This window comes from Vipera berus (assembly GCF_964194415.1).
Source record: "Vipera berus genome assembly, chromosome: 1".
Lineage (NCBI taxonomy): Eukaryota > Metazoa > Chordata > Lepidosauria > Squamata > Viperidae > Vipera > Vipera berus.
In genome coordinates, this window is record NC_138202.1 from 53,972,820 (window position 1) to 53,988,681 (window position 15,862).

The 15,862-nt window shown below is 36.5% G+C and overlaps 1 protein-coding gene across 7 annotated transcripts in view; it reads right to left on the minus strand.

The window, feature by feature from the left end:
* MIA2 (MIA SH3 domain ER export factor 2) overlaps positions 1-9,065 on the minus strand; it is a 35,718-nt gene extending 26,653 nt beyond the window's left edge. For 2 of the 7 annotated variants that reach the window (XM_081314410.1, XM_081314405.1), the window contains exons 1-6: positions 8,814-8,846; positions 5,907-6,026; positions 3,371-3,392; positions 3,172-3,260; positions 1,254-1,325; positions 480-590 (exon numbers count right to left, since the gene is read on the minus strand). In XM_081314410.1, coding sequence (XP_081170536.1) covers positions 480-590; positions 1,254-1,325; positions 3,172-3,260; positions 3,371-3,392; positions 5,907-6,026; positions 8,814-8,816 — 417 coding nt within the window. In that variant the 5' untranslated portion in view covers positions 8,817-8,846. The other 5 variants (XM_081314409.1, XM_081314406.1, XM_081314407.1 and 2 more) reach the window with 5 other exon arrangements.
* Positions 9,066-15,862: the final 6,797 nt, after the last annotated feature.

Genomic DNA, 15,862 nt, shown 5'->3' on the forward strand with positions numbered 1-15,862 from the left:
TAATCCCACCACTTATCCATTCTCTTCCTAGCACAGTATTTTGGAGCCAAAAGTCTTGAGCATAACACAGATAAATTCTGAGAAAATATTCATGGAATCAATCAAAAGTTTGTGAAATCATAGCACTATGTTGAAGACTAAAACTTATTCAAAATATTGTATTGTTATTTCTTTTTTCTAATCTTCAACTACCAAGTATCAAGAAATATTTGAAATTCTCTCTCACAAGCATAAGTAATTAAATTAAAATGTTTAAGAAATTGAATTATTAGACATTAAGAAATTAAAAAAGCAAAATTTGATATGCTATATATATTCTTTGAAATGTACTTTACTTTTATTAAAATAAGTAAAACTGAATCAACCATGAGATATTATCCGTTTTTAAAAAATGAAAGAACAAGTTATTAATTTTAACATATAGCCAACTTTTATTATAATATTTTTTGCCTCAGAAAGTTTGCTTTGTATAGACTTACCAAATCATCCTGTTCCAATTGTTTAGTTTTTTCTTCTTTCAATTCTTTTTCTAAGTGTTCTATTTCATTCTTGAGGGCCGAGTTTGAACTGTTCAGTTCTTCATACTCTATCTAAATTACCAAGTTTTAAAACATGCTGACATTCAGACATACATGTGAGCTAGAACATAATAGTTACTAAAAACCTTTAGCTGGAATTAATCATCACAAATTAGGAGCAGCCCCATAAATCAAATATACCCTAATACAAATTTATCAAACTGTATATGGGTCATAAAAAATTAACTCAAGAATATCTAGTCAAATTCTCTAAGTTGACTCAAGGGTTATGTACAAGCTTGCTTAACTGATAGCCTGATTCTATTTCAGGAACCTGTAGTAAAACAGATTTTTTAATATAAGGTAATATTAATAATCTATTTCCTGAACACCTATACATTATGGCCTAAGCTCCTTTACTTATTTGGAAATGGCTCAAATCTTTTCCTCAATTTTATTTACTAGAAATGCTATAATTGTCAACATTTCAGATTCTACCTTTACACAAGAAAAACTTAACTTGATTATGCCGCTCAATCAAGGGGTCTTTAATAATGAGCATAGTATTTAGTAAATATCTGTATTATAAACTATCATTAACTGTACTATGTGGGATTGGAATTCCACTTACTGAGCACAAATAAATACTAAGGGACTTTTGAATAAACCATCATAGTTACATTTGAACCAGAAACCAGAATACCCTGCAAGTGGTTCTGTCTCTTCCAATGTTACCTTAATATTTGAAGCAATGGTTGACTCTTGTAGAAAGCTGCCGTCTTTCAGAGTGTTTTCCAATTCTGCATACTAAAACAAGAACATCATGTTACATTTTAAACAAAGAAGGAAATAACAGCAGCACTTCTCATTTTGCTCCAATAGTTCAAAATAATTTGTTTTAATTCTTTATGATGACAGATTGATCCAAAAGCAATCTGAGATTGCACAAATGAACAATTATTTAGCATAGAAACTATCAGTTTCTAATACATGCTCAGAAAAATTGGTTTAAAACTGTTTTAACATTTCAAGTTTAATTATTCTCAAGGCACTTACAGTATATGATATTGTACATGTTGAATAACTTTATTAAATTTATATGTCACAGTTTCGAGAACAACATATTAGGGAAATATTGTAGTATGAAAACCAAATTTCAAACAAAAGAGTTAACTATTTTTAGATTCTTCAGGAACACTGCTCCTCCCACATCAAGATGGAAACAGAAACTGGCTTTGGCCTAGGCCACTCGGTGGTGGAGAGATTTATGGATCAGAATTGGAATACCTTGCTTGTTTCCATTCTTTTTAATTTCCTCAAGCCCAGAGAAGAGTTTAAAAAGAATCTGTCACTCTTTCTGGTGACATCACTGTAAGGTCTCCTGCTCTAGTCAGAGCAATCACCTTTTACCTCCAACTTAGTAGAGAAGTTGCTATCTCTGTGAATGGGATAACAAACTATTCATAGAGTCCTTTACACTCCTTTTGCTTATTTCAGTGGGGCTTCTTCCTTGTTAGTATGGTTAAACTCCAGTGTATTTATTTTGAGTTAAGATTTCTTAAACACAGGAAGTCATACCTTAAGAAATCTTGAAGTAGGGAAGAATGATAAAACTACACTTTCCATCCCTAGCAAAAGACTTAACTTTCTATAAATAATCATTGTGCAGTAATTTCAATTAATGCTAAATTAGATTTGCTAGTTTTGCACATCCCTTTTAACAAAGAACAAGAATTTCAACCTTCTCACTTCACGGTTGTCACATTTATCCCAATTGTTGTGTTTTTAGATTAAATTTAATTAATCTATTTTTATTTTATGTTCAATAGTGTACAGTTCCACTGCCAAACTTTTTGCGGAACAGTATGATTTGACTTCTTTACTTCAAGTCAGTTCTGTGATTCCATTAAACTATCAAGCCCTTTCTAAGCTAAGGTAAAGATGCTAAATATCCATAGAAATTAACTTCTGACTTAAAGAAAATAAAATGTTTTCTTTCCTTTTCCTAGTAATTAATGATTTCCCCCTTTTTTCTTTTATGACATTTGCACAACTTCATTAGGTAGGATAGCTAGGACAGCAATAAGAACACTCTTTAATAGACGTATTCCTTAGCAACAAAAATGCTGAAATGGAAAACAATATGCTTGTAGCCAAAAAATATAATGTGTAAGAGTGTTTTATTCTCTCACAGCACATTACTGAGTGCTCTGCCAAAAGGAATGAATTAATTAACATTAATCAGGTTTTCTTGATATCCTGATCCTGAGCCTTAATGAATATAAAATGTTAAGTCTCTTTTGTTATTTTGTCCTGTATTTGACAGGATAAGGAATATAAACAATTTAAGAAGGACTTTCCCTCAGATTTTGTTATCATAATTTCTAATTGCATCTTGTCTATAATAGTATCCATTTTAATCAATGAATTCTAATCCATTTATGACTCATTAAATCAAAAATTTTCCTATAAGTTTTACATCAGAAAGACACATAAAATCAAATTTACTTTCAGGGACAACCCTTATTTTACAAAAAAGGCGTAATTATATCATCAAATTTGGCTATTTTTGCTAACAAGTTCTGATAGTGAACCCCATAAATTGCCTATCCTTCCATACCTATCTGCTCACATTTGAAATAACTGAAATTACCTCTTTTTTGTGGAGACTGAGTTTATCCATTAATTTACATCGCTCTTCAATTAGTTCAGCAATGTTATTGGCAAGCTGCTTCTCTCTTTCTAAAAAGAGAGAGAGAGAGAGAGAGATGAGTATTATACGTAAGCTTTAAACAGAAAATGACTCCAACACAATCTACAAAATCTAACCCATAGAAAATAAATTAACTTACCAACATAAAGTCTACTTTTAACCTGCAAATAAACAAGAGCAAATATTGCAATTTGTTTACAATATCTGATGAGATTGAAATTCAATTTTCAATTTAAGTCTTAAGATTAGTGTAGCATAATAAAAAAAATAAAGTAGATTTTTGGGGTTGAAGCAAACATAACATAAATACCTTACACTAATCCAGATAAAATATCTAAAATAGGTGGAATAATAGTATTTTCTTAGAATGCTTTTTCTTCAATCATAAGACATTAGCTGAAATAAAACAAGATTAAAGCTAACCACATTCACCCAATTAGCTAAGGTTTTTAACTTGATTAGTCTCAAGCACAGTGAATAGTAGTGAAAGTAAATACCTTAAGTAATGTTAGATAGACTTATCAAAGAAGAAAACATATTATTTTTGATAACCAGACCTCTTTTGCTCCCAAGTAGGCGAGTGGCCATTGACTTGTATTGAATTGTGCCTGAGCAGCCCCCATTTCCACGATTCCACCTCTCATAGTATATAGAGAAGTTGGGGGAGTTAAAGTGGGCTAAGAAATGCCTAGAGTATTGCTGGCAAATGAAAGGGAGTGAAGATGATCAAACATGAGCTATAGTAATCATTAGAGCCTATCTTGTGTGGCAATGGTGGCAAACAATTATTTCTTTGTCCCTATTGCATTTGCAGATAGTCGCCTAGCGGCCCTATTTTGAATAACAAGGTCCCTCCCTGAAATGAACAATATTGTGTTTTACTTGCAGGGTTGCTCTAAGGAATATGCTCGGTACTTAGCGGATAAAGTTGCTTGCATTCATTCTGTGTTGAACTTTAAGCCAGTACAACTAGAGGTTAGAGGAATGAAGTCTTGCAAGGGTATTTGGGGGATGGGGGGGTTGGTCCTGATGCATTGGAGGAAGTAGACACAGCTCTTGTGGCAAGTTCTGTGTTAGATCAGTGTCCCTCCTGATTAGTTAAGAGTGCCTGGGAGGGGACCAATAACTCTTTGAAGGAGGGAATGGTTCCTTTGGTTCTTAAAGAGGCAGTGGTGTGTCTTCTCCTGAAAGGGCCATCATTTGACACAAGTAGTCTAGACAGCTTTTGTCCAGTATCCAATCTCCTCTTTTGCAGGAAGGTGGTGGTTTTCATAGATTTTTCGCAAGGCCATGAAGACTTGTTTATGTGCCCTAAGTCTATTAATATACAAGAATGAGCTTAACGTCCCTGATAACCACGATGAGGTGGTCACTGACCTCGAGCCAGACATCCTAGAATGTGAACTGAAGTGGGCCTTAGAAAAACTGAGCAACAACAAAGCTAGTGGAGGTGACAGTATTCCAGCTGAGCTATTCAACATCTTAAAAGACGATGCAGTAAAGGTACTATACTCAATTTGCCAGCAAATTTGGAAAACTCAACAGTGGCCACAGGATTGGAGAAGATCAGTTTACATTCCAATTCCAAAGGAAGGCAGTACCAAAGAATGTTCAAACTATAGCACCACTGCACTCATTTCACATGCTAGTAAAGTTATGCTTAAAATCCTACAAGCTAGACTCCAGCAGTATGTGGATCAAGAACTACCAGAAGTACAGGCAGGATTTCGAAGAGGCAGAGGAATTGCCAACATACGCTGGATCATGGAGAAAGCTAGGGAGTTCCTGAAAAACATCTACTTCTGCTTCATTGACTATGCTAAAGCCTTTGTGTGGATCACAACAAACTGTGGCAAGTTCTTAAAAGGGCCAAGTTTGAAGACCCCTGATCTATATATATAGTATCACTTGATACTATATATATTTTGTACTGTCTAATTGTCTTAATTTTTAAAATTATTCTATGTTTTATGAGACTCACTTGTTGAGATGGGCGACTATAGAAATCAAAAAATAAAAATACATTGGCTCAAAATTGCAAGCATTTCCCAAATGGAGGCAATTTTGAAATGTTGCAAAGTTTTCTCATAGCTTATTTGTTGTATTATTTTGAAAATATATAAGCAAAGAGTAAACTAAATTTTGTATAATGCTTTAGATTACAAGGGGATGTTTACTAAAATATTTAAATAGGACAAGGAAGGAAGGGTTGTATAATCATTTCGTGAGATTTTACCAAAAATTAGTTTAAGAAGAAAAAAAAGTGTTTATTATAAGTTACATTTTGCAAAGTGCTGTTCTTATATAATTACAAATCACAAAATTAGATTTTAAAATGTCAAATTATGCTGTTAAATATTCCAAATGAAAAGAAGTTTAGTCAAAGAAAATAAAATTTGCTAAATTTATTAAGCTTAAAAATCTCAAAATTTATTAAGCTTAATTTTATTTTAAAAATATTTCCAATATAAACTTTATATATTCTGATTGAAAAGAGGATCCTCCTCCTGAATCTATATAGCAATTTAGGATTATAGTCTTTAACATGACTATCCATGAATTGACCTACTGGTAAATAAGCATGCATAGAAACATGGTATAAAAATCTACTTTAGCTAGATGCTTAGCAGAATGATTTTACAGCATTCCAATTTAATGCCTTATTGCATACTTACTGACTTATACATCCTGCATAAGAACAGTAAAACAGTAAAAATGGCAACAATTATAATTTCCCATGAAAAACCAAAGAGTTCTGGACCAGGTCTCATATTTTCAGGAAGTGATGACACAACCTTTAAAGAAGGAAAAGAAAGTTAAAGCCTGACAGAACAATTGTTAACAGAATTTCCATATTTTGATCATATTAATTCATAATCACTGCATTTAATAAAATGTTCCCCAGGTAAAATGCATAATGAACATAAAAGGGAAAAGGGGATACTTACATTACATTAATCAGGGCAATTGCACATATAAATGCCAAATACTATTTATCAATTGAGTTATCAGTATTTACTTTTCTTCCTTTTCTGGAAGTGACTACAGTATTATCAGAAAGTCTGTATTTTAGATTTGTTGAATATATGCGAGCAAATAAGACACATATTAGTCACTTAATCATATTGTGGAGTAAGTGAAATTTGACCTGACCTAATATTTCTTTACTCCAATATAAATCTACTAGGAGCTTGCAGATAAGTGTGCAAAAAAGGACTATGGCCATAAAGGACTATGGTCATAAACAGTAATTCTGAACAACTTTAGCAAGTAAATCAAATTAAAAGGTAAAGGTAAAGGTTAATCTGCTTCAACCTTTTGTTACAAATGATGCCCAGAAAACTTTATAGACAAAATGAGAAATATAGCTATGAAAATTAGCATTATAAATTTGTCTATTTTTAGTGCTCCAATCAGAGCTAAGGGCAAATGCTAAATAATGAATGATGCTAAGGAGAATTCTGCTAGATGCCTGAAACCAAGGATTTGGCTGATAACTGAAATCAGTATGTGGAATTCAGCCTCTAATCACAATATATTACATTGGAGGTCTCTTTGCTCATCAGGGCTGTCAAGTAACATTGTTGTACTGCTGTAACTCACAATTGACTTCAGTACAGAAGCTGGGCAAAGGCTGTTCTGACTACAGCGTCTACCTGCTGATCTAGCAGGTACTATGAGATGAGAAAAACTTCCAAAGTGTGCACCTGCTCCTTCATATGTTCAGATCCATATGGAATGAGGGATAGAACTAATCTGGAGCCAGAGGACTTCTATACAAACACCAAATCCACCTTGCTAAGATTCAACTTTAGCCCATGTGTCTCATCCAGTTCCCCACAGGTTCTAAGTGCTTGTTCAGTACTTCCATCCATCTACTGTTTGGTCCAGGGTGAAGGTAAACTGATGACACCTCAACCCAATCTGGCAAATGATTGCACCCAGATTTTTTTAAAAAAAGAAGGGAAGAGGCCTCAACTCTTCTTCCCCCAATTTGAAATGCCTACTCAGAAAGAGTAGAACCAATGCAAAATATTTTCTCCAACTATTGCAAGCAGTCCAGAAGGATACTGCAATTAATGGTATTGAACCCCACTAACAAATCCAGTAGGAGCTGAAGAACCACTATGTCTCCATTCAGGTCCTGCCACTGATCATCAACAAAAGTGACAGGTATGGTTTCCTTGTTTTATATATATAATCAGAATACACATGTACAAATCCTGATTTTACAGATACAGCTAATTAATGTTTTATTAGTTACACAGTAATTCCTGCAGATTTTATGCCAAGTAAATTATAATACCCACCTCAACACAAAACTACAGTATGTTGAAAGACAAATCTTTATTCAATTTGGAGATTTGGAAACTGTCCAACTCCAAAAGATTGAGTAGTTTACCAAAAAAACCCATGCAATCTGGAACAATGCAATGGTTAAGCATATCCCAGAGGAGCTAAAACTAGCAAAAATTTGGTATCCATGCTAACCCAAGCCAGAGACCACAGTTTTAACAACCACCAGAAAACTATAGAGTGGGAGCAACGGAGCAGAAGGATGTCACTCCAGAGGGCATCTACTGCAACAGAGTAGACACACACTGCCTAGGTCTTGATAAATGTTGTTGTTTCACTAAAGGAATCCGAAGCATGATTACTCTGCTCAATTGCTCTGGCTGGTTAGAAAAAAATGATATCTCAAATAACAAATGTCTTGAACCTGGACCTTGTTATCTATTCTCAATACAATTCAAACATTCAAGTTTCATGAACAACATTTGTGCAAAGGTCTGATTTATAATGCCTGTTTCAGCTATAAATCATGCCCAGCATTGTCTTAACCTGATGTCCTCCAGATATTCTGGACTTCTGTTCTCATCACTAATTTTCAAAAGCCATCAGCCTCAGCAAATTATTGGGTCTTGGTAACATGGTGTGTATGCCTAAACAAAAGGCAGGAGCAATTCTATAGACCTGCAAAGTATTTCAGAGGCTGAATTTTTCTATTTTTCTAGCAAGAATAACGTGCCTTTATCTACAATTCATAACACCAAGCTTTAAGTGATGTGGAAGTTTCATCCGAATTACTGCCTTATGCAACTATTGAAAGAACAGGACTTAAGACACCAGGGACATTTTACCCTAGTTTTGGAGGCTTCATTTGAATCTGCTCTTTATCACAGAAACCAGAAGCAGCAACAGCAGAATATGAGGAAATTTCCTTATCCTTGCAGAACAACGGCCATCGTCTCATATGAGGAACTGGGGCTGCGCGATGTTGAAAGCTGCAGCACACAGCCACAACATATCTTTGCGTACTCCTGCTCCTAGAAATTAGGTGTCTGCTAGAAGTTGCGCCAAACCCCGGGGAACTCGGGAGGTTAGCTCCGGCCAAGGGCCGATCGACCCTCGTTCCAGATTGCTTCACCAGCGGCCCCATCTGTCCCCACACTCACGCTCCGAGCACTTTTCAAGGCCAACCCATAGTAGTGCTGAACGCAGTCCCTCAAACCCAGCCCGAAAATCCCGGCGACAGCACCCTCCGGACTGCCCCCAGCAACGGCGACATTAAAAGACGCTACCATCTTACTGCATCAGCTGCGATTCTAGCAAAGAAGCCCCGATAGCGCTGCCAGCGCCGCCTCTTCCTGTCTCGGACGGCTATCAGAATGTACCATTGGCAGCGCCGGGGAGAGGAAGAAACCATGTCTGTTGGAAGGGGTGGAGACCAGCAGATACAAAGCAATGCTCAACTTGTCAACAAATAATTACCCCCAAAGAAGTAGTACGGAGGAGACGGCGAAGTACCAGACTAGCCCAGAAGGTGGTATTTATGATCCTTCGGTATATTTCCTTCTCCGAAGGGCTAACCCAGGGGTAGGCAACCTCGGCTCTTTTATGACTCATGGACTTCAACTCCCAGAATTCCTGAGCCAGCATAGCTGGCTCAGGAATTCTGGGAGTTGAAGTCCATGAGTCATAAAAGAGACGAGGTTGCCTACCCCTGGACTAACCTCTACTACTTGACGCAGATTAATATTGGAAGTATCGCATAAATTCGCATTCCCTTGCCTCTGATAAAAGCGGCCCTATTTTTTTTTATGGGAAATCTCTAAATTATTAATTTGAGTTGAAGCTCTGTTATCCGTGACTCGACACGGATGCATATTGATTCTAGCATCCACACGCACGATACCATGAAGGCAAAGCAGTCAGTACTCGGCCAATAAACGAAGATAGGGACTGCCGCTGTATCTGCTAAGGCAGTGTTTCTCAACCATGATAAATTTAAGAACTATGGAGCTCAAAACTCAGAATATCTCTAGTCAGCATGTTTACTGGGGAATTCTGGGAGTTGAAGTTCAAAGTTCTTAAAATGGGCAAGGTTGAGAAATTATGTGCTAAGGCAGACTTTGAACATTTCTTGACATGTGCTTGCAAGGCAGTGATGTATTTTAGTCATTCCGAAGACAGTTTATTCTCTTGTCTAAAATCACTTTACCATATTGTTAATAGATTGGGTTCTTTCTGGAAATTATATAGTTTTCGGAAATAGTATTTGTAGTTACATAATATGCTATAACACCATAAATTTATATATAGTATATCTCAAATGATTTTTAGAAGAAATGTTAATTGTAACATCTTTGAAGTTTAATAAAAAAATATAAGAATGCTTATGGCTATAAAACTGAAGATCTTTTAACCAGTTATGACAGAATGTCAACATGTCTTTAGATCAGATACTTCCATTTAAATCTGAAGAATTGGAAGGCATAAGCTCTTTGTATGAGGTAAGATGATATCTTTAAATGCATCATTTTCTTTAATGCTCTGCTAACATAATCAAGATTTTTTTTTCACACCCAAAAAAGAAACCAACACTTCATATTCTAACACTAGAGGATAGATATAATAGAAAAATTAATTGAAGCAACCTCCCGCCACTCACAAATTGAAAAAAAGATTAAAAAAAGCAGTAAAATATGTGGTATAATGACTATGTGGCAGGTTAGTATCTTTTAGATTAAAAAAATCAAAATCTCATCTTCCATTATAAACTTTAACTATATCACAAACCTCTTTTCCCATTTGTAGAATGGGAAGTGTAACTATAAGATGCTATAAAAGCTTAAATTGTTTCTAATTTTTAGAAGCTCATAATCCAGATGATAAGATCTTAATAATAGCTTCCAAATGGACAGGAGATTCTCCCCTGATTTTAATGCTTTTAATGCAACGGGGTGCAAAAGGGAAGTTTATGACAAACAATCTTTTAGTTTATCACTGTAGTATACTATAATTGGAAAATATAGAATTATATATTTATAGCAAATATTTTAAAATATATTAGCAGAGAGGTTTCATAGTACTGTTCTACTACCCTCCCCCAACCTGCAAGTAAAACATTTAGATTTATGACAGTGTTGGAAAAAACAGATGATCAGATTGACAATTCTTGAAATAGACAAGCTGATCTGCAACAATAATGCATATATCCTCCTTACATGGCAACGCTAGTTCATAACTATTCCTTTTTACATGATTGCTAATGTATTACAATGCCAAATTTGCAGGTTTCATTCCTAAGCATACTTACTGAAAACTTACTGAAAAAGATCCATTGGATTTGAATTTTACTTCTAAATTAGGGCTATTTAAGAAGAATGGAGTGAGGCTGTGTAGGGAAAACTTTTTTCCCTGCCAGAATTTTGAGTCCTTTAATTTCCAACAGGCAATTTAAATTCATACATTTTGCAAAGTACATTGAAATTATAAGATGGAATTATTATAGTTATGTGTATTCCTTTGTCATTTTATCCCAAGGAGTTTGGGCAGACTATGGATAGTACTAATTTTTAAATTTGATCCTGACAATATTTTTAATAAAATTTGGGACTTCAAACATGGTATTTATGTCACATTATACACAGCTCTGTGCCCATGTGATCATAAAGCATCATTCTACGCTGAATAATTTTTCTGACTTTGTTGTGGAAGAAAGGAACTGCTGGGAATTAATTCTGCAGCTGTAATTTGAGCGCTGGTGTTACCAATCTCAGGAATTCTCACTTCCTGGTCTGTCCCTTCTCCATAATTGCTAAGCTATGTTATTCTTGCAAAGTCCTTTTAAATTACCCTAATTTCCCCCCATTCTTTTTGTTCCTGTTTGACACGGATGTGAGTGGGAAAAATCAGAGTAGAAATGCAGTGCAAAATGAGGTTCCTCTGCTTTTGGATACCAGAAGAAAGGTGTCTTGCTGTCATGGCCCCATAGGAAGAGGAGGAGGAGTTGGAACTGGGACGGCACATCTCCCTTGCAGTATCTGGAGAGGCCAGGGGGCTGAGGATGATGCTGTCCAAGGCCCCTCAGGCATTGGGGGAGGTGGTTGCTACTGGATGGAGAGCTGCCAGCCCTCACAGACATGGGGGAGGATCAGCTGCAGACAGGCAGTGGTGCTGAGAGGCAGCAGATCCCCTCTGAGAAACAGCTGCCTCCCCCACCTGATCTAAGGGCACAGAGAGTAGAGGAGGCAAGCTCAAAGAAGGTCTGCAAGGCTGCTGGGGAAAAGGTTACTCCTCACAAGGAACACCTGGCATGAATTAAGCAGAAGCTAAGGGAGATTGTCTTTGTCGGGAACAATACACTCCTCTGGCTTTGGAAAAACTCGAGCCTTGACTCGTGTTTCTGCCTCTGCCTTGTCTTATTCCTTTGCCTGGTGGAGTTGCCTTTTGCCTTGTGGACTTGCCACTTGCCTGTGGACCTTGCCCTGTGGACCTTGACCCCTTGAGCTTGCACTTTCTCTTTGGAGTTCCTGTCTGCTTTTGTGATTTTTTTTTTTTTGCTTGCTGGCTTTGGTTTGTGGGACTGAGAGTATCTACTTTCAGGGAAATATGAAAGTATGAAAGCCTTACCGGCAGTTGTAGGACTTTTTGTTGTGGAATTTAACAGACCAATAAAAGACTCCAAAGCCTGACTCTGCCTAGGCCAGGGCTTTTCAACCAGTGGTAAGGGTACCACCTGTGGTACATTGGCACCTGGCAGGTGGTACGCAACCATCCTAGAAAAGTGGTAGCGGGGGAGGGGAATGAGCTGAACCAGTGGCAGCCCTACACAAACCTGAGTGAGAGATGGCTGGAGCTGTAGAGCTGTCAGGCTCAGAGGAAGCGCCAGGATCAACGCTTCGTTGGGGCTGTCAGGGCTCAGTGGAAATGCCAAGATCAGCACCAGGCTCCAGTTGGAGCTCGGCGCTGATCCTGGCGCTTCCACTGAGCCCTGAAGAAGCACCAATCAGCTGGAAAGCAGCACTGATCCTGGCACTTCTGCTGAGCCTAGAAGAAGCGCCGATCAGCTGGAATGTTGCAGCATCCCCAGGGTCTTGTGATTTACATTCAGATGCTTGGCAACTGATTCATATTTATGACGGTCACAGTGTCCCAGGGTCATGTGAAGTGACCAAAACCTGCTGCAACCACCCAGCAGAGGGGGGGAGGGGGTAATAAAAACCAAACACCTCACCCCACCTCACCTGCTGCCAACCCTCAACAGAAATGCTCACAGCAATGAAAACCTTGAACAGGAGGAAGAGCGCTGTCGGGCGGGCAGGCAGTTGTCTTGCTCGGGTGTGGCTCGGGAGGCACTTTTTTCAGTGCCATTGTAACCTCGAACAGTCACTAAGCGAACTGTTGTAAGTCGAAGACTACCTGTACTTCATCACTTTTTTCCTTTTTTTTTTTTAGTCATCAAGTTTTTGACACCTTGCTAGGCAACTGGTGGTACTTGGATGTTGCCATATCCTAAAAGTGGTACAATGAGTGAAAAGGTTGAAAAGCCCTGGCCTAGGTGACCTGCGTCATAACAGTTGCCTTATGATACCAAACACTAAAAGCTGTCCAACATAAATTATTTACGTTTAGTTTAGTTAAAGTGGAATATGTTAATTATAATTTGAATTGTAGTTCAGCTCCATAAGACAAACTATATCTACCTTTAACCTACCTTGAAAAATATAAGCTTAAAAGGCATTACGTGCAACACTTTAAATGCTGAAGAAATATTTTTAAAAACTGCGGTACGTGGACTGCAAAAATCTTGACAAACATTAGAGAACAATGGAGAGCCAGAACATTATGTGTCTCTTTGCTGATCTGTATTTGTCCAGATTTTTTTCATCCTAGACATGGTAGCCATACTACATTTTTTATGATTAGCATGAGAAAGTAGACTCATATTAAAGAAACGTACCTTTTTACCTATCGATATCATAGATGAAAAAATAGAAGTTATAATGGCATAGAGTTTGTTCAAATCTGGGGTTATCTGGAGTAGCCATTCATTTTCTGTTTCATGTACAAGAAAAAGAAAAAACACATTATCTTCTTTACAGATGAAATATTCTTTAAAATCTGGTCTTTTAATATTTAGATTAAGTTTGCTTACCATTAATGATACAACTTTGATTCATTAGATTGTTCTCTTGTACTTCTTTGACATCCTGTTGATCTAGATAACTTTTTCCTGAAGCATTTGGCTTTTTCTTAGTATTTGTGGGACGTGGATTTTTTTCAGAATACTGATCATTCTTAGCTTCCTTATTTGAATTCAGAGGGTTTTTTTCTTTGAGACCATTGCCAGGTAATCTCCCTTTATCTGCAAAGAATTACATATTATACATTTTAGCTGATTGTATTCTTGCATCATTATATCTTGAAAAAATATGGGCTTTCCTCTTCCACAATTTTCTGGCTGAAAGCTAACAAGAAAATAATTTAGAAACATAGAATTTTATTATTAGAATTTATGCTAAATTGCTAAAATTTGCCACCCAGAGTCATCTCAAGGTGAGATAGGTGACAAATAAGTTTAAAAACTATATAAATAAAATTATATATGAAAGCAGCAGTCCTCTATCCATTTACTTGGGTACTGAGGAATTTCTGATTGAACATTTATTGAATGTGCTGTAGAGTATCAGATAACCATTTAAATTTCAACAACTAAGTAAATTGTAACCATACACACACACTTACAGATATCTTTGAACCTTGAGTGGGAGGAGGTTGGAATTAACAAACATGGGATAGATTAGGTAGTTCTTTCTATTTTTCACCTGATCCTCCACTTAACTATTTTTTTAATCCGTTATTGTGATAGAAATAATTTTGGTTAATTAAGTTTGCCATGAATCTGGATTCACAATTCACGTTATGAAACTATTTAATCAGAATATATAACCACAGTTGGGCTTGCTCGATATGTTAAGATTCATCATTTACAAACAAAATGACTAGGTCCACATGTTATGCTCAACCCAGCACAAGCAAATTACATTTGGGTTTATTTTGTATTTATTTAACAATATTTAGAGCACCATGTTTGGACCCAAGTAACTCCTAGATTTTTCCTCAGTAATGAACAACAAGCACCTAAAATAATGACATGATTTCCAAGGATCCCCCAGAATCAGAATTGATTTTTGAGGGAACTAAGGAATAAGGAAGAGATATAAAATCCATATAAGCAAAACATCCCTAATACTGTAATTGTTAGAGTCCAGGCCATTATCACTATCAAGACATGTAAAGGTAAAGGTAAAGGTTCCCCCACACATGTGTGCTAGTCATTTCTGACTCTAGGGGCCAGTGCTCATATCCGTTTCAAAGCCGAAGAGCCAGCGCTTGTCCGAGGACATCTCTGTGGTCATGTGGCCAGCATGACTAGATGCCAAAGGCGCACAGAACGCTGTTACCTTCCCACCGTAGTGGTCCCTATTTTTCTACTTGAATTTTTTTTACACGCTTTCAAACTGCTAGGTTGGCAGAAGCTGGGACGAGTAACAGGTGCTCACTCTGTTACGCGGCACTCAGGATTCGACCCACCAAACTGCTGACCTTCTGATCGACAAGCTCAGCGTCCTAACCCACTGAGCCACCGCGTCCCTATCAAGACATTTAGAAGGTCCTAAAAATCAGGGGGGAAAATTGAGTATAACAATAGCTATTATTTAGCAGGCTTATGAATATAAAATATGCCTTATTTAAAAAGAAAGAAAATTAAAATAAGGATTTTCAGACTTATGGAATGATTCTAAAATCTAGAGCATTCCACTTGAATTGTTCATATTTGGAAATCTTTTTATCTTCTGTTCATTACGATGACAGGAAATGTATTAGAGTTCTGATTTCCAGACTGATGCAGAAGAATTAAGTGTAGTGTTCTTTTATAATATATTCAATCAGTTAAAATCCAAATGTTTAAGAACTACAATGAGTTTAATAGTCCAAGTCATGTATAAATGATACATCTACTTATATTGTGGAAATATTGCACTTTTTCTAATGATTGAAAACATCCATTTGTTTTTTATTTTAAATCACATTGCTTCATCCAAAAAAAAACTACACTTAGGAGTAGGTTATTATCTTGAAGTTCTGTCAGTGTAAACGAGCTATCAATTTTTTGTTGCATTCTGCCTAAAAAACACACCAGACAGGCTCTTTGCTTTCTTCAAAAGCAAAAATTTTCAGGATTTTTTTATTTATCTACTGTTATTAACAAAACAGTGTCCTAGTACCTGTCTTTTGGCTTCCACAGTTGTTTCTGATGTCCCACATAAGAGTTTGGACTTCT